General features: G+C 41.3%; 3 protein-coding genes across 3 annotated transcripts; 2 read left to right on the forward strand and 1 right to left on the reverse strand.

The window, feature by feature from the left end:
- Window positions 1–12,348, forward strand: cct3 (chaperonin containing TCP1, subunit 3 (gamma)). Its single transcript, XM_062435802.1, has 14 exons — window positions 1–80; window positions 1,648–1,709; window positions 2,196–2,246; window positions 2,386–2,448; window positions 2,534–2,630; window positions 2,821–2,938; window positions 3,895–4,081; window positions 4,181–4,330; window positions 5,706–5,838; window positions 6,124–6,205; window positions 6,291–6,471; window positions 6,580–6,825; window positions 6,927–7,058; window positions 12,058–12,348. Exons 1-14 carry the CDS (start codon window positions 53–55, stop codon window positions 12,148–12,150), a joined length of 1,623 nt encoding a protein of 540 aa, XP_062291786.1. The 5' UTR covers window positions 1–52; the 3' UTR covers window positions 12,151–12,348.
- A 1,101-nt stretch (window positions 12,349–13,449) lies between these two features.
- Window positions 13,450–18,323, forward strand: glmp (glycosylated lysosomal membrane protein). The gene is made up of 7 exons (XM_062435814.1): window positions 13,450–13,570; window positions 15,758–15,919; window positions 16,305–16,403; window positions 16,728–16,886; window positions 16,967–17,185; window positions 17,289–17,551; window positions 17,712–18,323. The coding sequence occupies exons 1-7, from the start codon at window positions 13,457–13,459 to the stop codon at window positions 17,884–17,886; spliced, it is 1,191 nt and encodes a 396-aa protein (XP_062291798.1). The 5' UTR covers window positions 13,450–13,456; the 3' UTR covers window positions 17,887–18,323.
- Window positions 18,324–18,444: 121 nt separating this feature from the next.
- Window positions 18,445–22,206, reverse strand: jtb (jumping translocation breakpoint). The gene is made up of 6 exons (XM_062435844.1): window positions 22,073–22,206; window positions 20,594–20,929; window positions 19,980–20,020; window positions 19,816–19,892; window positions 19,625–19,704; window positions 18,445–19,422 (listed from the first exon to the last, which is right to left on the reverse strand). The coding sequence occupies exons 2-6, from the start codon at window positions 20,680–20,682 to the stop codon at window positions 19,266–19,268; spliced, it is 444 nt and encodes a 147-aa protein (XP_062291828.1). The 5' UTR covers window positions 20,683–20,929; window positions 22,073–22,206; the 3' UTR covers window positions 18,445–19,265.
- Window positions 22,207–22,987: the final 781 nt, after the last annotated feature.

Consider the following 22,987-nt stretch of genomic DNA (forward strand, 5'->3'; position numbering starts at 1 on the left):
CCTCGTGCCACCAGAAGCTTCCAGGCTTTGCTGTCCAACGCGTGCTGCAAAAATGATGGGCCAGCAGGTTTTAGTGCTCAGTAAGTACAAAAAACATCTAAATATAAAGTTAAAGGCTCCTGCTTTAATATAGTGGCGGAATATTACCGGGACTGTCTCCGGTTTGAGCCGTTTACCGTCACGGAGCGGCTCGGGCTCGCGCTACACAAAGCGGGGACCGGCTCATGGTACCGCACGCGCTAACCGGACTAACGGCTAGCTAACAGTTAGCATCTTTAGCTCCGCTCCCGTTTACTTACAATGGGGAGAAGCTAGCTGGTGTTAGCATCTTTTAGCTCTGCTCCTATTTACTTACAATGGGGGAGAAGCTAGCCGGTGTTAGCATCTTTAGCTCATCTCCCGTTTATAAAGACGTATCTGTGATGCTAAGCTAAGCTAGCCTCGTTACTCAGCAGGATAAAGTGAAATTCTCATCATTATCAGACAGTTATTAGATCAAAATCAGCCGATCGATATAATAATAACCACATTAATCTATTAAGGCTAATCTAGGCTAGTTTCAGCTTTAATTATCATGTTTTATTGTCACATTCAAACCTGATTAAATGGTGATATTTGTGATTAATTGAGACGTCAGTGAGGGTGTGGCTGAGATGAAGATTATCATCATCATCAGTAATAACTTTAAATAATCCGACAAATGTTGTAGATAAAAACACTGACTATGTTTAAACCTGCTGTCAGATCTGTGAAATCATCAATCTGTCAATAAAAGCTGAACAATGGAGATTAAATAAAGTAGTAAAATAGTTTCTTAATGTTGGATTTTAGCTCTAATAAATGTATCTGACAGAAAAAAGACCATAAAGATTATTTTACAGTGTTTTCATCTCAGTTTAAATTGAGATTTTGGCTTTTACAGGCAGATAAAATAATCTTTTCTTACTTGCAATCTAGTAGATGTAGAATAAAAATGCTTATTATACATACATCTAAAAAGAAGAAGTCTTAATTTATCTTTCAGTCTGTGTGTGGAGCAAATATGTCATTCTTGTGTTTGAGAGACAAAAATAGCAGAAAAAATGAATCTTAATTTGTAAGTAACATAATAAATGTGACTGATTAAAGGTTATATTTAGTTTAAAGTTTATAAAAAGAAGAAAAATCAGTGTATTATAATCTTAATCTGAGCCACGCCCACTTCAGGATTTTATTACTTGAATACACAGATTATTATAATATTAGTTACATCAGTTATTATGTGTTAGTAAAACATTATAATCAGAGCTGCTACTAATCATTATTTTCATTATTAATTCATCTGTTTATTATTGTCTCAGTTAATTGATTTTACTGTTAAAGGTTTGATGAAAATAGAAATGAAAAAAACAGCAAAATATTCAGTTTATAATGATAGAAACAGAAGATCTGAGACTTCAAATATCATTTTTTTTAATGATTCATTTAACAGACAGACTGGCAGCATGATTATCAGTATTGAAGTGTTTGATAGATTCCTAAAGTCTTGATGTTTAGAGACTGAATACAGAGTGTAGAAATAATCTATAACTGATTTTATTGATTATAGATTCCCAGGTTTTGTGTTTGAGTTGTAACTTCCTGTCTGCTCGTCTCTTTTCTCCACAGATCAGAACGTGAAGAGAGAGTCAGGACGTAAAGTTCAGACTGGAAACATCAACGCTGCCAAGGTGAGAACTTTACTTCATCTGTTATTATTTACATCAGTCATGAAATCATAGAACATAAAGTGCAGCCGTCTCTTTGAAACATTCACACAGACTCCTCACTGATCCGACACTCATCCTCCATCATCAACATGTTTCCATCAGACACTGAAGTCATCGTTTTAAATTAACTCGTCCTCACATCCAGAAACAAACAGCCTCATTACAAACCTCAGTCTGAGAGGCTCATATCTCTTTAACCCTCTGTTTATTATTAGTTATTATTGCTCATGTTTTAGGATTTGTTTATAATCTTAATTTATTGTCATTTTTTCTTCTTCATCTCGTGTCTTAACATGTTGGTGGTTAGAAGTACATACAGTACTCCTCTCACCTGCCTCACTGAATACTTCTACCACTGTGTGTGTGTGTTTATGTTCAGCTGTCATCACAACTTTAAGCTCTAGACACGTTTCCTTCAGGACATTAAAGTGAATCTTTGTGTTTCAGACCATCGCAGATGTGATCAGGACCTGCCTCGGCCCTCGGGCCATGATGAAGGTGAGACCGCTCCCACGTCCAATCACAGCAGAGAAACACCACAGCCTTAATAATGACAGAATAATAACATTGTGTGTGTGTGTGTGTGTGTGTGTGTGTGTGTGTGTGTGTGTGTGTGTGTGTGTGTGTGTGTGTGTAGATGCTGCTCGACCCAATGGGAGGCATCGTGATGACCAACGATGGGAACGCCATCCTCAGAGAGGTCAGAGCTTCACTCAAGAGTTTTAATATTTCACCTACGTGCGTGTGTCGCTGTACTAACATCCTCCCCGTCTCCATCGTAACAGATCCAGGTCCAGCATCCGGCTGCCAAGTCCATGATCGAGATCAGCCGCACGCAGGATGAAGAGGTCGGAGACGGGACGACGTCCGTCATCATCCTCGGTGAGAGAAGTGTGAACGGACGAGAGAAAAGAGACGATTCAGAGGAAATGAAACATGTTGACTGACTCTGTGTGTGTGTGTGTGTGTGTTTGTTAATGTGTGTGTGTGTGTGTGTGTGTGTGTGTGTGTGTGTGTGTGTGTGTGTGTGTGTGTGTGTGTGTGTGTGTGTGTGTGTGTGTGTGTGTGTTAGCTGGGGAGATGCTGTCTGTAGCCGAGCAGTTTTTGGAGCAGCAGATGCATCCCACCGTCGTCATCAGCGCCTACAGACAGGCTCTGGAGGACATGCTGGAAACACTGAAGGAGATCAGGTACACACACAGTAACACACACTCACACACACACACACAGTAACACGCACACACACACACACAGTCCTGCTTTAATGTGTTAAAATAGTAACTTAATATTCTTTCGGTTTTCTTTTATGATGTGATCAAATTGTGTGTTTATATCTGCAGCTCCCAATGCAGGTGGATCCAGGTCTACCTGCATTGGGAGCTGCAGCTTTTACAGATTTAGTTATTTGGTCCGGCTCTGGATACCACTCACTTTTCCCTTTTTATATGATGTGAACATTTTAAAGCTTTATATCAAAATGAGGCATTTTATAGAGAACAGATTGATTTGGTTGAGCTCAGAAATAAAAATGTCAAATTATATTTTAGAAGCTTTTTGTGATTTGATATTAATGGTTTATGTTGTAAAACGTTTTAATTTCTGTAAATAACCGAAGACAGATTAACGTTTTAGACACTGAAACTAAAATATTCAACAGCAGCTTTAAAGTATTTGAAAAAAAAACCAAACCTAAACTTTCTTCTTCTTCCTCCTCCTCTTATTCCTCCTCTTCCTCTTCTTCCTCCTCCTCTTCTTCCTCCTCCTCTTCTCCCTCCTCCTCTTATTCATCCTCCTCTTCTTCCTCGTCCTCCTCTTCTTCCTCCTCTTCTTCTTCCTCCTCTTCTTCTTCCTCCTCCTCTTCTTCCTCCTCCTCTCCCTCCTCCTCCTCTTCTTCCTCCTTCCTCCTATTCCTCTTCTTCTTCCTCCTCCTCTCCCCCCTCCTCCTCTTCTTCCTCCTTCCTCCTCCTCCTCCTCTTATTCCTCCTCCTTCTCCCTCCTCCTCCTCTTCTTCCTCCTTCCTCCTCCTCTTCCTCCTTCCTCCTCTTATTCCTCCTCTTCTTCCTCCTTCCTCCTATTCCTCTTCTTCTTCCTCCTCCTTCTCCCTCCTCCTTCTCCTCTTCCTCCTCCTCGTCCTCCTCCTCCTCAGCACCCCCGTGGACACAGAGGACCGCTCCATGATGTTGAAGATCTTGCACTCGGCCATTAACACGAAGGCTCTGAGCCGCTGGTCTGAGATGGCGTGCAACATCGCTCTGGACGCCGTCCGCACCGTCGAGCTGGAGGACTCCGGCCGCAAAGAGATCGACATCAAGAAGTACGCCAAGGTGGAGAAGGTACGGACCCGACCCCCTCCTCCTCCTCTGTGACATCACACACACACACACTGCTGCGTTCTGACTACATGTCCCATCATGCATCTGTGCTGCGTTCAGGTTCCAGGCGGGATCATCGAGGACTCGTGCGTGCTGAAAGGCGTCATGGTGAACAAAGACGTGACGCACGCGAGGATGAGACGCATGATCAAAGAGCCGAGGATCGTCCTGCTGGACTGTTCACTGGAGTACAAGAAGGGCGAGAGCCAGGTAACACACACATATACACACTATAACACACACACAGAGCCAGGTAACACACACATATACACACACACACACACACACACACACACACACACACACAGAGCCAGGTAACACACACATATACACACTATAACACACACACAGAGCCAGGTAACACACACATATACACACTGTAACACACACACACAGAGCCAGGTAATACACACATATACACACTATAACACACACACACAGAGCCAGGTAACACACACATATACACACACACACACACACACAGAGAGCCAGGTAATACACACATATACACACTGTAACACACACACAGCCAGGTAACACACACATATACACACACACACACAGAGCCAGGTAATACACACATATACACACTGTAACACACACACAGCCAGGTAACACACACATATACACACAGACACACAGAGAGCCAGGTAATACACACACTATAACACACTATATCATACACACACACACATACACACACACACACACACACACACACAGAGAGCCAGGTAATACACACATATACACACAAATACACACACATATACACACAAATACACACTTATACACACACATATACACACTGTAATACACACACACACACTATCATACAGGTACACACATATACACACTATAACACACACAGAGCCAGGTAATACACACATATACACACTGTAACACACACACACACAGAGAGCCAGGTAATACACACACTATAACACACTATATCATACACACACACACACACACACACACACACACACACACACACACACACAGAGAGCCAGGTAATACACACATATACACACAAATACACACACATATACACACTGTAATACACACACACTATATCATACAGGTACACACATATACACACTATAACACACACAGAGCCAGGTAATACACACTTATACACACTATAACACACACACTATATCATACAGGTACACACATATACACACTATAACATACACACACATATACACACTATAACATACACACACATATACACACTATAACATACACACACATATACACACTATAACATACACACACTATAACACACACACTATATCATACAGGTACACACATATACACACTATAACATACACACACATATACACACTATATCATACAGGTACACACATATACACACTATAACATACACACACATATAAACACTATAACACACACAGCCAGGGACACACACACTCTGCTGTATGTCCTTCTAGTGTGTTAATGTATTAATGTGTGTGTGTATTAACTGTGTGTGTGTGTGTGTGTGTGTGTGTGTGTGTGTGTGTGTGTGTGTGTGTGTGTGTGTGTGTGTGTGTGTGTGTGTGTGTGTGTGTGTGTGTGTCAGACTGACATAGAGATCAGTAAGGAGGAGGACTTTGCCAGGATCCTGCAGATGGAGGAAGAATACATCCAGCAGATCTGTGAGGACATCATCCGCCTGAAGCCAGACCTGGTGTTCACTGAGAAGGGCATCTCAGGTACACACACTTATACACACTACACACACACAGAGAGCCAGGTAATACACACATATACACACTACACACACACACAATTATATATTAATTATATTATTATAATGATATTATATTTATTAATATTTATAATAAAAGAAAGTAGAAAACAAAGTAAATAAAGGTCTATCTGGTTCAGCATGTTTAGAGTCGTCTTTACCTCTCTCTCTCTCTCTCTCTCTCTCTCTCTCCCTCCCCCCCCCCCTCTCTCTCTCTCTCCCTCCCCCCCTCTCTCTCTCTCTCTCTCAGACTTGGCTCAGCACTACCTGGTGAAGGCGAACATCACGGCCATCCGCCGAGTGAGGAAGACCGACAACAACCGCATCGCCAGGTAAGCTCAACTCACGCATTCACCCACCAGCCAATCAGCAGGCGGCAGGTTGTGATGTCACCGCTCTGTGTGTGTGTGTGTGCAGGGCGTGCGGCGCTCGGATCGCCAGCCGAACCGACGAGCTGCGTGAGGAAGACGTGGGAACAGGATGCGGCCTGTTCGAGGTGAAGAAGATCGGAGACGAGTACTTCACCTTCGTCACCGAGTGCAAAGATCCCAAAGCCTGCACCATCCTGCTGAGAGGAGCCAGCAAGGAGATCCTGGCTGTGAGCTCCTTCATTACTGATTATTGATTATTGATTACCGATAGATTTAAATCTGTTTGGCGTTCAGGGCCCGTCTGTGCTGTGTGTAACTCTGAGCTCTGTGTCCAGGAGGTGGAGAGGAACCTGCAGGACGCCATGCAGGTGTGCCGTAACGTGCTGCTGGAGCCCTTCCTGTTGCCGGGCGGCGGCGCCACGGAGATGGCCGTGTCGAAGCGTCTGACGGAGCGTTCCCGTTCTATCACCGGCGTGGAACAGTGGCCGTACCGCTCCGTGGCCCAGTCCCTGGAGGTCATCCCCAGAACCCTGATCCAGAACTGTGGAGCCTCCACCATCAGAGTGCTGACATCACTCAGGGTAAAGTTCATTCATAACCGTCAGAGTTACAGAGCTTTGTTTATAATGTGTGTTGATCGGTCCGTATATGATCAGTTATTGATTGATTGATCTGTCTGCAGGCCAAACACATCCAGGAGGACAGTGTGAACTGGGGAGTCGACGGTGAGACCGGCTTACTGTCAGACATGATCTCTCTGGGTATCTGGGAGCCGCTGGCAGTCAAAGCTCAGACCTACAAGACAGCTGTGGAGGTGAGAACCGTTCTCTGATGTTCTAATAGATACTCTGACGTTCTGATACTCTGACGTTCTGATAGATACTCTGACGTTCTGATAGATGCTCTGACGTTCTGTTAGATGCTCTGACGTTCTGATAGATGCTCTGACGTTCTGATACTCTGACGTTCTGATAGATGCTCTGACGTTCTGATAGATGCTCTGACGTTCTGATACTCTGACGTTCTGATAGATGCTCTGACGTTCTGATACTCTGACGTTCTGATACTCTGACGTTCTGATAGATGCTCTGACGTTCTGATAGATACTCTGACGTTCTGATGCTCTGACGTTCTGATAGATGCTCTGATGTTCTGATACTCTGACGTTCTGATAGATGCTCTGACGTTCTGATAGATGCTCTGACGTTCTGATACTCTGACGTTCTGATAGATACTCTGACGTTCTGATACTCTGACGTTCTGATAGATACTCTGACGTTCTGATAGATACTCTGACGTTCTGATGCTCTGACGTTCTGATACTCTGACGTTCTGATACTCTGACGTTCTGATAGATACTCTGACGTTCTGATACTCTGACGTTCTGATAGATACTCTGACGTTCTGATAGATACTCTGACGTTCTGATGCTCTGACGTTCTGATAGATGCTCTGATGTTCTGATACTCTGACGTTCTAATAGATACTCTGACGTTCTGATAGATACTCTGACGTTCTGATGCTCTGACGTTCTGATAGATGCTCTGATGTTCTGATACTCTGACGTTCTGATAGATGCTCTGACGTTCTGATAGATGCTCTGACGTTCTGATACTCTGACGTTCTGATAGATACTCTGACGTTCTGATAGATACTCTGACGTTCTGATACTCTGACGTTCTGATAGATACTCTGACGTTCTGATAGATACTCTGACGTTCTGATACTCTGACGTTCTGATAGATACTCTGACGTTCTGATAGATGCTCTGACGTTCTGATAGATACTCTGACGTTCTGATAGATACTCTGACGTTCTGATAGATGCTCTGACGTTCTGATACTCTGACGTTCTGATAGATACTCTGATGTTCTGATAGATGCTCTGACGTTGTGATAGTTACTCTGATGTTCTGATAGATGCTCTGACGTTGTGATAGTTACTCTGACGTTCTGATACTCTGACGTTCTGATAGTTACTCTGATGTTCTGATAGATACTCTGACGTTCTGATACTCTGACGTTCTGATAGATACTCTGACGTTCTGATAGATACTCTGATGTTCTGATAGATACTCTGACGTTCTGATAGATGCTCTGACGTTCTGATAGATACTCTGACGTTCTGATAGATACTCTGATGTTCTGATAGATACTCTGACGTTCTGATAGATACTCTGACGTTCTGATACTCTGACGTTCTGATAGATACTCTGACGTTCTGATACTCTGACGTTCTGATAGATACTCTGACGTTCTGATAGATACTCTGACGTTATGTTACTCTGACGTTCTGATAGATACTCTGACGTTCTGATAGATGCTCTGACGTTCTGATACTATGACGTTCTGATAGATGCTCTGACGTTCTGTTACTCTGATGTTCTGATAGATACTATGACGTTCTGATAGATGCTCTGACGTTCTGTTACTCTGATGTTCTGATAGATACTCTGACGTTCTGATAGATGCTCTGACGTTCTGATACTCTGACGTTCTGATACTCTGACGTTCTGATAGATGCTCTGACGTTCTGTTACTCTCACGTTCTGATACTCTGACGTTCTGATAGATGCTCTGACGTTCTGATAGATGCTCTGACGTTCTGATAGATGCTCTGACGTTCTGATAGATACTATGACGTTCTGATAGATGTTCTGACGTTCTGTTACTCTCACGTTCTGATACTCTGACGTTCTGATAGATACTCTGACATTCTGATAGATACACTGACGTTCTGATAGATGCTCTGACGTTCTGATACTCTGACGTTCTGATAGATGCTCTGACGTTCTGATAGATACTCTGACGTTCTGATACTCTGACGTTCTGATAGATGCTCTGACGTTCTGATACTCTGACGTTCTGATAGATGCTCTGACGTTCTGATAGATACTCTGACGTTCTGATAGATGCTCTGACGTTCTGATACTCTGACGTTCTGATAGATACTCTGACGTTCTGATAGATGTTCTGACGTTCTGTTACTCTCACGTTCTGATACTCTGACGTTCTGATAGATGCTCTGACGTTCTGATAGATACTCTGACGTTCTGATAGATACTCTGACGTTCTGATAGATGCTCTGATGTTCTGATAGATACTCTGACGTTCTGTCACTCTGACGTTCTGATACTCTGACGTTCTGATACTCTGACGTTCTGATAGATACTCTGACGTTCTGATACTCTGACGTTCTGATAGTTACTCTGATGTTCTGATAGATGCTCTGATGTTCTGATAGATACTCTGACGTTCTGTCACTCTGACGTTCTGATAGATGCTCTGACGTTCTGATAGATGCTCTGACGTTCTGATACTCTGACGTTCTGATAGATACTCTGACGTTCTGATAGATACTCTGACGTTCTGATGCTCTGACGTTCTGATACTCTGACGTTCTGATACTCTGACGTTCTGATAGATACTCTGACGTTCTGATACTCTGACGTTCTGATAGATACTCTGACGTTCTGATAGATACTCTGACGTTCTGATGCTCTGACGTTCTGATAGATGCTCTGATGTTCTGATACTCTGACGTTCTAATAGATACTCTGACGTTCTGATAGATACTCTGACGTTCTGATGCTCTGACGTTCTGATAGATGCTCTGATGTTCTGATACTCTGACGTTCTGATAGATGCTCTGACGTTCTGATAGATGCTCTGACGTTCTGATACTCTGACGTTCTGATAGATACTCTGACGTTCTGATAGATACTCTGACGTTCTGATACTCTGACGTTCTGATAGATACTCTGACGTTCTGATAGATACTCTGACGTTCTGATACTCTGACGTTCTGATAGATACTCTGACGTTCTGATAGATGCTCTGACGTTCTGATAGATACTCTGACGTTCTGATAGATACTCTGACGTTCTGATAGATGCTCTGACGTTCTGATACTCTGACGTTCTGATAGATACTCTGATGTTCTGATAGATGCTCTGACGTTGTGATAGTTACTCTGATGTTCTGATAGATGCTCTGACGTTGTGATAGTTACTCTGACGTTCTGATACTCTGACGTTCTGATAGTTACTCTGATGTTCTGATAGATACTCTGACGTTCTGATACTCTGACGTTCTGATAGATACTCTGACGTTCTGATAGATACTCTGATGTTCTGATAGATACTCTGACGTTCTGATAGATGCTCTGACGTTCTGATAGATACTCTGACGTTCTGATAGATACTCTGATGTTCTGATAGATACTCTGACGTTCTGATAGATACTCTGACGTTCTGATACTCTGACGTTCTGATAGATACTCTGACGTTCTGATACTCTGACGTTCTGATAGATACTCTGACGTTCTGATAGATACTCTGACGTTATGTTACTCTGACGTTCTGATAGATACTCTGACGTTCTGATAGATGCTCTGACGTTCTGATACTATGACGTTCTGATAGATGCTCTGACGTTCTGTTACTCTGATGTTCTGATAGATACTATGACGTTCTGATAGATGCTCTGACGTTCTGTTACTCTGATGTTCTGATAGATACTCTGACGTTCTGATACTCTGACGTTCTGATACTCTGACGTTCTGATAGATGCTCTGACGTTCTGTTACTCTCACGTTCTGATACTCTGACGTTCTGATAGATGCTCTGACGTTCTGATAGATGCTCTGACGTTCTGATAGATGCTCTGACGTTCTGATAGATACTATGACGTTCTGATAGATGTTCTGACGTTCTGTTACTCTCACGTTCTGATACTCTGACGTTCTGATAGATACTCTGACATTCTGATAGATACACTGACGTTCTGATAGATGCTCTGACGTTCTGATACTCTGACGTTCTGATAGATGCTCTGACGTTCTGATAGATACTCTGACGTTCTGATACTCTGACGTTCTGATAGATGCTCTGACGTTCTGATACTCTGACGTTCTGATAGATGCTCTGACGTTCTGATAGATACTCTGACGTTCTGATAGATGCTCTGACGTTCTGATACTCTGACGTTCTGATAGATACTCTGACGTTCTGATAGATGTTCTGACGTTCTGTTACTCTCACGTTCTGATACTCTGACGTTCTGATAGATGCTCTGACGTTCTGATAGATACTCTGACGTTCTGATAGATACTCTGACGTTCTGATAGATGCTCTGATGTTCTGATAGATACTCTGACGTTCTGTCACTCTGACGTTCTGATACTCTGACGTTCTGATACTCTGACGTTCTGATAGATACTCTGACGTTCTGATACTCTGACGTTCTGATAGTTACTCTGATGTTCTGATAGATGCTCTGATGTTCTGATAGATACTCTGACGTTCTGTCACTCTGACGTTCTGATAGATGCTCTGACGTTCTGATAGATGCTCTGACGTTCTGATACTCTGACGTTCTGATAGATGCTCTGACGTTCTGATAGATACTCTGACGTTCTGATAGATGCTCTGACGTTCTGATAGATGCTCTGACGTTCTGATAGATACTCTGACGTTCTGATAGATGCTCTGACGTTCTGATAGATACTCTGACGTTCTGATAGATGCTCTGACGTTCTGATACTCTGACGTTCTGATAGATACTCTGACGTTCTGATAGATACTCTGACGTTCTGATACTCTGACGTTCTGTTACTCTGACGTTCTGATAGATACTCTGACGTTCTGATAGATACTCTGACGTTCTGATAGATGCTCTGACGTTCTGTTACTCTGACGTTCTGATAGATACTCTGACGTTCTGATAGATACTCTGACGTTCTGTTACTCTGACGTTCTCATACTCTGACGTTCTGTTTGTCGGTTCTCACTGTCTCACTCTCCGGTTCCCCAGACGGCCATCTTGTTGCTGCGTATCGATGACATCGTCTCTGGTCACAAGAAGAAAGACAAAGACGAGCAGATGGGAGGACACGGAGCCGAGTAGAACCACAAGAAACCCAAGAAACCCACGTCAGAGTCACTCCGTCACTGTCTGCGTGTGTGTGTATGTGCATGTATGTGTATGTAAGTGTGTGTATGTGCATGTATGTGTATGTAAGTGTGTGTATGTGTGTGTTTGTGGGGACCAGACGATTCACTGAAACTTTAAAAAAACGGTCAATAAACATAAAGTTAGAAACCAGTTTGTGTCTCATTTCATTCTTTCTTCCACATGTTGAAACATCAAGTTACCTTCAGCTGAATCCTGACTGAGAGAGTTTCAGCTGTAGATGGATGGATAGATAGATTGGTTAGTAGTAAGTAGGTTTGTGGACTGCTGCTCGGAAGCCAATAGTTTCGGAAAACATGGATTCTACTTATATGGGCATCAGGAGGAGCATGAGGCGCCCTCCTGAACCTGTGAACCAATCAACCTGTCAATCACCACGTAGCCACGCCCTAATGCATACCCTGCTTTATCGTCACATATAAAATCAGGGAGGCCAAAATGTCCCAAATGAACATCATACTGCATTGAAGAAGGCTTTAAACTAGCGATTGAGACCATAAACACATTTTGAAAACGTTTACTGAGGTTAGAAATCAAGTGAGAAGTTGGTGAATTCTCCATTGACTTGTATAGAGACGGAAGTCCTTTTGACACCAAAACGGTCGCCCCCTGGTGGCCTTTTGATAGAATGCAGTTTTAAGTTACTTCCATGTTGGCCTCATTTCAGAGGACAGGAACTCCCCACCTGGAAATAAACTAAAGGAAAAGATTTAACTGATAAACATCTGGATTTAAATGTGCTGTAAAGTTTGATTAAACTAAAACCAGTAATTACCACATTAAATAATATGATTTCTTCTTAAGGTAAAAAATAAACCTTGTTAATGAAACTAAATTAATTATCAATCTTTCTAATTTATCTCAATTTATTCAATAATTGTTGATAAAAATGTCAAATATGTAAAAATGTACCATCACTAAAACCAAATCTATTAAATTTATAAAAGACAAAGAAAATAAATAAACAAACTTTGGTTTGAAGTGTTTTTCTTGGCTCTGATTGGCTGATTACTGATGTTTAAAGTTATTTTACTGAATTTCATCATGTTTTCATCTAGTTTTATAATTTTATTGTCTTATTTTTGTACTTTTTGTCAGTGTTAATAAAGATTAGCTATTTAAAAAAGCACAAACCCCTCTGTAAGGGGGCGGGGCTTCTGTGCGGTCATGTGATATATGGAGGCGCGGTCATGTGACATAGAGCGGAGCGTCATGTGACCGGCGCTCAGGCACAACAACAATGATGGCGGCGGTGAAGACGAACAGCTGCAGAGTTTCTTCTCTTTTCTTTCTGTTTTCTGTCTTTAGTTTGAGTCAAAGTTTGTTTAACGGAGGAGAAACTTTCAGGAGGAAGGTAAGAAAAGATAAATAGTTTATATTTATTAAGATCGAGCTGAAAACAACCGACTGAAAGAGGAAGTGAAAGTGTTGATTAAACAGTTTTTAGTTTAATGTTCTACTTTTTAACACATTGTAGTATGCAGTATTACAGTAAAAGTACTGCAGTATTATGAGTGATGTAGTATGCAGTATTACAGTAAAAGTACTGCAGTATTATGAGCGATGTAGTATGCAGTATTACAGTAAAAGTACTGCAGTATTATGAGCGATGTAGTATGCAGTATTACAGTAAAAGTACTGCAGTATTATGAGTGATGTAGTATGCAGTATTACAGTAAAAGTACTGCAGTATTATAGTGATGTAGTATGCAGTATTACAGTAAAAGTACTGCAGTATTATGAGTGATGTAGTATGCAGTATTACAGTAAAAGTACTGCAGTATTATGAGTGATGTAGTATGCAGTATTACAGTAAAGTACTGCAGTATTATGAGTGATGTAGTATGCAGTATTACAGTAAAAGTACTGCAGTATTATGAGTGATGTAGTATGCAGTATTACAGTAAAAGTACTGCAGTATTATGAGTGATGTAGTATGCAGTATTACAGTAAAGTACTGCAGTATTATGAGTGATGTAGTATGCAGTATTACAGTAAAGTACTGCAGTATTATAGTGATGTAGTATGCAGTATTACAGTAAAGTACTGCAGTATTATAGTGATGTAGTATGCAGTATTACAGTAACAGTACTGCAGTATTATGAGTGATGTAGTATGCAGTATTACAGTAAAGTACTGCAGTATTATAGTGATGTAGTATGCAGTATTACAGTAAAGTACTGCAGTATTATGAGTGATGTAGTATGCAGTATTACAGTAAAGGTACTGCAGTATTATAGTGATGTAGTATGCAGTATTACAGTAAAGTACTGCAGTATTATGAGTGATGTAGTATGCAGTATTACAGTAAAGGTACTGCAGTATTATAGTGATGTAGTATGCAGTATTACAGTAAAAGTACTGCAGTATTATAGTGATGTAGTATGCAGTATTACAGTAAAAGTACTGCAGTATTATGAGTGATGTAGTATGCGATATTACAGTAAAAGTACTGCAGTATTATAGTGATGTAGTATGCAGTATTACAGTAAAGTACTGCAGTATTATGAGTGATGTAGTATGCGATATTACAGTAAAAGTACTGCAGTATTATAGTGATGTAGTATGCAGTATTACAGTAAAAGTACTGCAGTATTATAGTGATGTAGTATGCAGTATTACAGTAAAAGTACTGCAGTATTATAGTGATGTAGTATGCAGTATTACAGTAAAGTACTGCAGTATTATAGTGATGTAGTATGTAGTATTACAGTAAAAGTACTGCAGTATTATAGTGATGTAGTATGCAGTATTACAGTAAAGTACTGCAGTATTATGAGTGATGTAGTATGCAGTATTACAGTAAAAGTACTGCAGTATTATAGTGATGTAGTATGCAGTATTACAGTAAAAGTACTGCAGTATTATAGTGATGTAGTATGCAGTATTACAGTAAAAGTACTGCAGTATTATAGTGATGTAGTATGCAGTATTACAGTAAAAGTACTGCAGTATTATAGTGATGTAGTATGCAGTATTACAGTAAAAGTACTGCAGTATTATAGTGATGTAGTATGCAGTATTACAGTAAAGTACTGCAGTATTATAGTGATGTAGTATGCAGTATTACAGTAAAAGTACTGCAGTATTATAGTGATGTAGTATGCAGTATTACAGTAAAAGTACTGCAGTATTATAGTGATGTAGTATGCAGTATTACAGTAAAGTACTGCAGTATTATAGTGATGTAGTATGCAGTATTACAGTAAAGTAGTGGTTTGGTCCTCTGACTGATATATTATTATTATGACATCATTAGATTATTAATAGTGAAGCATCAGTGTTAGAGCAGCATGTTACTGTTGTAGCTGCTGGAGGTGGAGCTAGTTTACACTACTTTATATACAGTTAGCTAGTTTAGTCCAGTGGTTCCCAACCTAGGGGTGGGGCCCCTCCAAAGGGTCAGCAGATAAATGTGAGGGGTGGTGAGATGATTAATGGGAAAGAAGAAACAACTAAGTTCATAGACATCTGAAATGTGATTGATCACAGATGATTGATTAATCATTTGTTTACCCATCGTCTCTTCTTCTCCTCTCAGTTGGAAGTAGTTTTGAACCCCGGCAGGTTGTCGCCCCCTGGTGGTGACCTGCTGCATGTGAGAGCCGTGGGAGACAACGACACGCTGCACTACCTGTTCTGCAGCCAGGGGGCGCCGACGCTGCTGCTGGTCCACACCAACACCACCAATTCTACTCTCAAGGTGTGTGTGTGTGTGTGTGTGTGTGTGTGTGTGTGTGTGTGTTTGTGTGTCTGTGTGTGTTAGTTTTTTTTGAGCAGCTGAAAGTTGTTTAATGTGGAAAAATGACCTAAAAAAAAAAAAATAACTGAGGAAAAATAAAAAATATATAAAGTAATCACACACAGATGAATCCAGGATATTAATGATATAATTCAGTCCTTCTGGTTGATGTAAAACTAAAGATATAAATGTTATGAAGTGTGTTTTTATTTCTCCTGCTGGACTCCGCTCATGTTTGATGTGTTTTAGTTTCAGTGTCTCTGCAGGTTTGAACTCTTTGAACTCGCAGCGTCTGTTCTCGGTTCTCGTTCCCATTCTGACGTTCTCCGTGTTCTCTTCCTCTCAGGTGGACTGGGATAAGTTCCTGGAGCGTAATGTCAGCGGCAGCCTGAAGGTGGAGCCGGAGAGCAGCATCGTGTACAGCAAGGCCGTGGTCGTCAGCAGGGTCAGTCCACCTTAAATCTAACTGTGTCAGTTCACCTTATATCAATCTCTATAAGTCCACCTTAAATCAAAATGTGTCAGTCCACCTTAAATCAAACTGTGTCAGTCCACCTTAAATCAAACTCTATAAGTCCACCTTAAATCAAACTGTGTCAGTCCACCTTAAATCAGATAAACATCTTTGATCCACTTTAATGGAAAGTTGTGGTTTATATTTCCTGTAAATGTTTTTGACTGAAGCTCATATTGATCTGCTGGTGTGTGTGTGTGTGTGTGTGTCTCTCTGTTTGTGTCTGTGTATGTGTGTCTGTGTGTGCGTGTGTAGTTGTTTGAGTACGATGACGTGAACGACACGGCCGAGGCGACCTCTGACCTCTTCCCTCCGTACGACCTCCAGAACGTCAGCTGGTCTCGTATGAACCTATCAGGATCCAGCGCTCTGCTCTGTAGCTCCGCCCTCAACAACGGCTCACTGTGCCTGCAGGTTGGTCTCCATGGCGACCGCTGACATCATCACCTGTCAGTAATCAATAAAGGGTTATTGATCTTTTTTTTCCCCCGCAGCTGTCGGTGTTTGCGGAGGAGGGGCGGGACCAGCCGTGGCCCCGCCTCCTGCACACAGGAAACTCCTCCCAGCTCGCCGTGTGGTTGGACGGCGTGTTGCCGCGGGCGACCAGATCCAGGTTCCTATTGGAGCTGCAGGCGGTGGGCGGGGCTAATCCTCTGAACAGCGTGGAAGTCAAAAGGTCGATCGATGACGAATACTCGCCGTCGGTATTCCAGGTGATCGATCAGATTAACGATCAATAATCAGTTAAATTAATCTTAATTATTAAACATTAACGTTGGTGTGTCAGAATGTTGACCTCTGACCTCTGATCCTCAGGTGTCTCAGTGGATGTCTAACAGTTCGGAGGTCGGCGGGTTCGTTCAGTGGAGGCCGGTGGCGTACCGCCGCTCGTCTCCGGCTCTTGAGGAGGTGACGCCGTGCCGTCACTCGTCGCCGCGGAGACCGAGCGACGAGGCGGCGGTGTCGGCGGCGTCCGGTCTGATCAAAGCGTTCTACGATGAACCGGAAACATTCGCACTGAACGTCAGCTTCGGACTGTCTGGAGAACCGTTCTACAACAGCACCCGGTTCCTCCGATGGTGGGTTAAACTACAGCTCCCATAATTCCCTAATTTTAGAGAACTACACCTCCCACGATTCCCTTAATCTAAAGAACTACACCTCCCACTCAGTTCTGATATTTGATCAATATGATTGTTGATTATTTGGTTTTAAATAAAGTTTTGTCCTCCTGTTCAGGACGGTGCTGGTGGGCGTCGGCGCCCCCCCCATGGACACCTTCTCGCCGCTCGTCCTCGCCATCATGGCGGTCGGTTTGGGAACTCCCATGATCCTCCTGCTGCTGGGCGGAGTCTATGTGTGCATCAGGAAGAGGGCGGCGCCCTCGGCGGCAGGCTACGATCCAATCAACTGACAGCTGAGTTTTGATCGGCCAATCAGAAGACAGAGATATTGTTTTTAAAGACTTGCTAGTTGATGGACAGGTGACGTCCCGCCTCCGACACTCCTGTCAGCCAATCAGAACCCACCAAACTTTTTACCGTTGTTTTTTTAAGGCCAGGAAGCTGCTGATTGGAAAAATTCCAACTTTTAAAAATGCAGACGCAAAGATGAAACTAAAAATGCTGTTTTTAGAAAAACTGAGTTGTTCGTTATTAATAATAACCGGTGGCGGTTTCACACTTAAACATATAAAAGCTGAGATGTTTGAGGCATTCAGGGACTCGATATACTGTTGGAAATATTAGTTATTGTTCTTAAACATCAGAGGAAGCTTTTTGTTTTATTCTGAAACTCAATGAAAGTTGTTTTATTTTAACGTTTATAATGTTTGTGATTAAACTGTAAACTGATTTTTACTTAAATTAAAACTCTGAGCTTTTGTTTCATCGGACTCATTATATCGGACACATGACGGCTAGCTGTCCTTCGTTTCCCATGATTCCTTTCACTGTAAAGAACTACAAACATGTCACCTGATGGGAGTCAGTTTATTCTTTAAGCTCAGAGATAAAATCAAGTAAAGTTCAAACATCATCTTAAAGTTTCAGTTTTTAACAAATTTTATTTCGGCTCAGTTTTTATTTTTAATCTGAAACAGAAAAAAAAAAAAAAACAACCAAAAAAAACATATTTACAGAATCCAACCTGGTGCTGCGTTCACTGACACTCAGACATTTAACGATCAGCTGCTGAACTGATGATGATGATGAAGATGATGATGTAATACTCATTTGATTTCAGAGAAAAATAAATCTGATCAAATCTGAGATTGACCAATCAGAGCACAGCAGGAGGTTAGGCCGTCCAATCAGGTGAAGGCAGAGTTCATCCAGTTCACCTCTGAGCTGTTTCAGATTTTAAGTTTTCCTTCAAAAATCACATTTCAACAAGTTAAAATCTAAACTTTTAAAATGTGTTAAAAAAAAAATTCTTTAAACTTTAAATTAAAGATCCAAAAAAAACCTTCAGTTCAGTTTTTAGTCATTAAATTAATTTTCAAACATGACGTCACCTTCAGGTTTAAAATCTCTTCTGATCAATCAGCTGATCATATTATTGATTATTGACAGAGAAATTAAATTCTGGATGAAGGAAAATAAAAAAAGTGAAATCAGCTCAGCCTCTCTTTTTAAATAAAACTCATAATGAAAAGAAACAAACAGTCGAGTCCTCTGCAGGGTTCTTCAGTCCTGTTTCCTGCTGGAGCTCAGAGTCCACATCATCACATTTAAACTGTGTGATGTTTAAATACTGCTCTATAAACCGGTCCTGGTCCTGGTCCCGGTCCTCCTAGATGGACTCGATCTGGCGCCGGACCTTCTCGGAGGCGAGCCGGTCGAGCCAGCGCTGCCGGATCACCACGATCACCGCGAAGAACGCCGTCAGAGCCAACATGGCCGCCTCGAACTTCCAGAAGAGATGTTCCTCCATCACTGTGGAGCGGCAGCTGCAGGAAGTAAGAAAATAAAACACCAACGTTATTGTGAAAATCCTTTATCTGATCACATTGACTGTAAAAACATATTAAAACTTATTAAAAGTTAAGTCATAAGGAGTCTGATTTACTGACGATGCGTTCAGGACCGTCAGTAAATCAGACGCTCCTCATAACTTGAGCTCTTGGTCAGTTCTGATGTTCAGTTCTTCACCTCTTGTATTCTTCTTTGCTGGTTTTGGTGCAGTTTACTTTCTCCACGTATCCCGTCTGTACGCAAGCCAGCCACGACTTCTGAAACACACACACACACAATTATCACTGTGACCATCAACACACACACACACACACACACACGTATCATTTCAACACACACACACACAATTATCACTTCAACACACACACCGTCTGGAAGGAGCTGCACTGAGAACACTCCACCGTCACCACGAACTCCTCCAGAAGCCAGCAGGGGGCGGCTACAGCTGAAACAAACAACAGGTCAAAGGTCAGACTGATTGTTTCCGATGGAGAACCTGATGTTCTAACAGAGTCCGGTAGAGTCTCAGTACCTGAAGTCTTCTCTTCACTCAGCAGAGCCGCTCCGAACACTCTGAAACACAAACAGGAACACATCAGAACAGGTTCTCTTTTAGCTCCAGTTTGGTTCTCCACCAACAACCAGAGAACATTTTCTTTGGTTCTGTAGCTGCTAGATGTTCTTCACTTAGTCTGTCTGCTGTGTGATTGACTAATAACAGGATGACTAGAACCAAGGGACGATTAGAACTACATACAGGACTACTAGAATAGTCCAAATGGTCACTAGAACAACCCAAACGAAGACTAGCAACACCTGAAGGACTATTAGAAAGTCCTGAATGACTAAATAAACCCTCTGAAGGACGACTAGAACCAAGGGACCATTGGAATTACATAAACGACTACAAGAACTATGTAAAGGACTACTAGAACCCTCTACAGGACTACTAGAACCCTCTACAGGACTACTAGAACCCTCTAAAGGACTACTAGAACAGTCCACAGGATCACTAGAAATACCTCGAAGACGACTGATAGTCTCATAAGAACCACTTGAATCATCTCACGTACCACAAGAACCTCCCCACTGATTACTACAACCTCCTACCTGAGAACCTGAGGAACCTAAAGCCACTTCACTGACCTGAGGGACACGAGGCCCCAGAAGAGAGCGTGCAGGGCGAGGATTCGAGGCCGACAGCAGGCAACGGGGATCCGACAGTCGCTCTCCATCAGCCTGCTCCTCCACCAGGACGCCACGGCAGCCACCCTGACCGTCCGTCTGTCTCTCTACGAGTCTTTCTGTCGGTCCGTCTCTCTGACCGACCGTCTCTCTCTGTCCGTCTCTGACACTGTACGCGTCTCTCTTTCCGTCTTTGTCTCAGTCTGCGTCTCTCTTTCAGTCCGTCTGTCTCTTCTTTACATGATCTAACTCAACTGTGTGTTCAGTGTCGGTTTAAAGTCTCAAAGCTGCCGAAACCTGAAAGATAAAACAACAAAATCAATCAATCAGACTCTAATCAATAACAGCTTGACTCACTGTGTGTTAAAGTTTATCAGAGGTTTAATCAAGGTTCTTTTTTTTGGGCTTTGATTTGATTGTTAGAGTTTTAAACATCCTTTACGAACATTGAGCGGTTTTTACTGACTCTGAACTTAACTTAACCAACACAATTTTTCTAATTCTCAATCATTTGTACAATCTTTTTGTTTTAGAAAAAACAAACATTTATTAAACGTTACATGTTCTGATAAACACCAATTTCAAGTACTTTGTATCATATTTTACTTCAAAAGCATAATAATATATGATTTTCTGTCTTAACTTTCTAAGTTATCATATACAAAAACAGGGTCAAATTCAACCCATTTTCACATCGTAGATCCGTAAAAACACTTTATTACACTTTTTATTTTTAGCCAGACTTTTTCTAATGTGACTCCAAATATTGTAGGATGATTATTGGTATTTAAACAATGAGATTCTTGATAAATAATCATCAGTAATGAGGATATAATGACAAAGTGGGTAAAAGGTAAATAACAGAACAGCTAAAACAGTTTGTTAAGTTCAGAAAATGACATCATTTTACTGTAATGCAGGATTTAAAACCAGGAAAAGACACTTCTGCTTTATTACGATATTACAATATAATCTCCATATATCACCAGGCTTTATATGAGAGTTAAATAATAAAGTTACACTATTATTGGAAGCATGTGGGTATCTGTTTTAACTCTGTATATATTTGACTGTTTCCATAGTAACAGAGTGTTAAACAGTAAAAGCATCGTGTTAACTTCCTGTTGCTCAGAGTTTATCTCTAATGTTTAACTCAGTGAAACTTTCAAAACAAAGACATCAGTTAGCAGAGCAGCTAACGAGGCTAACCGCTAACAGCTGTTATTACTCCACCAAAGCAGCACGAGACACAGTGAGTAGTTAGTGTTTACGGTCAGCGAGGAGTTCATGTTTAATATTATATAACTTTATATCTAACAATGTTTGTGTTGCACAGCTGTCTGCGTGCTAATGCTAACAGCTAGCCTGCTATCGCTGTTTATACCCGCAGCTACATGCTAACCGTAGCTTAGCTTAGCATCACCGGGTCTGAACACTTACCGGAACCCGCTGGAACAACCGTCATCTTCACACCAAACCGGGAACCGGAGAAGAGAAACACACTGTCCCTAAAAACACAACCGTTAAAGCCGTTAACCGGAGGCTGTGATGTAATCTACCGGATTTTACCGGATGTTGCCGGATGTTAACGGAACAACCCGAAGACCGACGAGATGGTGTCAAATTACACAGGTAACACTTCCGGCAAGGAACCTTCACAGTAAAGGTCTAATCTCCATGGAGTTAATAATAAATAAAGAAAAAGATACCACACTTTATAGTTGCAGAGTTGGAAAGGTGACTGTGGAAATGTAATAGATTACAGATTACTAGTTACTCTATTTAAAATGTAATAAGCAATGTAACTATTTCAATGACTTCATCAAAGTAATGTAATTTATTACATTTGATGACTTTTCTAATGTTCTAACCAATGTTTTCATTTGTTAGGCTAAATGTTCCCTCCATCTGTCCTTCCTTCCTTCTGTCCTTCCATCCTTCCTCCCTTCCTTCCTTCCTTCCTTCCTTCTTAAGATCTAAGTTCAGCTGTTTTTCATGGATACTGACATGATTTATAAGGGAGATCATTTCTATATATAAAGCAACATTTATCTCTCATTTGAAAATGTATTCATTAGTTCATGTAGATTTTGGAATATAAAATAAAGATATTGTCTATTAAATATACCTATAAGAAAAAAACCCTCAAAAGCCTTAATTGGTACTGTGACACCATTTAATTCACCACGTCATGATTTATTTACAAAATATGACAAATTTCAAATAATTAAAAACAGCAATAAATGTATTCAGTAACATGTTTAATAAGGAAAAACCCTCCTGAGCAAAATCTTAAAGGTCTGACTTCAGATGTAACCTCCTTTCAATTTTCATAAGTTACTTTAATTACAGTTA

This window comes from Scomber scombrus, chromosome 16 (assembly GCF_963691925.1).
Source record: "Scomber scombrus chromosome 16, fScoSco1.1, whole genome shotgun sequence".
Taxonomy (NCBI): domain Eukaryota; kingdom Metazoa; phylum Chordata; class Actinopteri; order Scombriformes; family Scombridae; genus Scomber; species Scomber scombrus.

What these genes read in the sequence shown, in the direction of transcription:
- cct3 (XM_062435802.1), top strand. Translation starts at nt 53, where the DNA reads ATGATGGGCCAGCAGGTTTTAGTGCTCA. An exon ending in GCCCTCGGGCCATGATGAAG is followed by an intron (nt 2,247 to 2,385) that starts GTGAGACCGCTC and finishes GTGTGTGTGTAG; the next exon opens with ATGCTGCTCGACCCAATGGG. An exon ending in CCTACAAGACAGCTGTGGAG is followed by an intron (nt 7,059 to 12,057) that starts GTGAGAACCGTT and finishes CCGGTTCCCCAG; the next exon opens with ACGGCCATCTTGTTGCTGCG.
- glmp (XM_062435814.1), top strand. Translation starts at nt 13,457, where the DNA reads ATGATGGCGGCGGTGAAGACGAACAGCTGCAGAGTTTCTTCTCTTTTC. An exon ending in ACTCGCCGTCGGTATTCCAG is followed by an intron (nt 17,186 to 17,288) that starts GTGATCGATCAG and finishes TCTGATCCTCAG; the next exon opens with GTGTCTCAGTGGATGTCTAA. An exon ending in AGCACCCGGTTCCTCCGATG is followed by an intron (nt 17,552 to 17,711) that starts GTGGGTTAAACT and finishes CCTCCTGTTCAG; the next exon opens with GACGGTGCTGGTGGGCGTCG.
- jtb (XM_062435844.1), bottom strand. Translation starts at nt 20,682, where the DNA reads ATGGAGAGCGACTGTCGGATCCCCGTTGCCTGCTGTCGGCCTCGAATC. An exon ending in GAGTGAAGAGAAGACTTCAG is followed by an intron (nt 19,893 to 19,979) that starts GTACTGAGACTC and finishes TGTTTGTTTCAG; the next exon opens with CTGTAGCCGCCCCCTGCTGG. An exon ending in AGCAAAGAAGAATACAAGAG is followed by an intron (nt 19,423 to 19,624) that starts GTGAAGAACTGA and finishes TACTTCCTGCAG; the next exon opens with CTGCCGCTCCACAGTGATGG.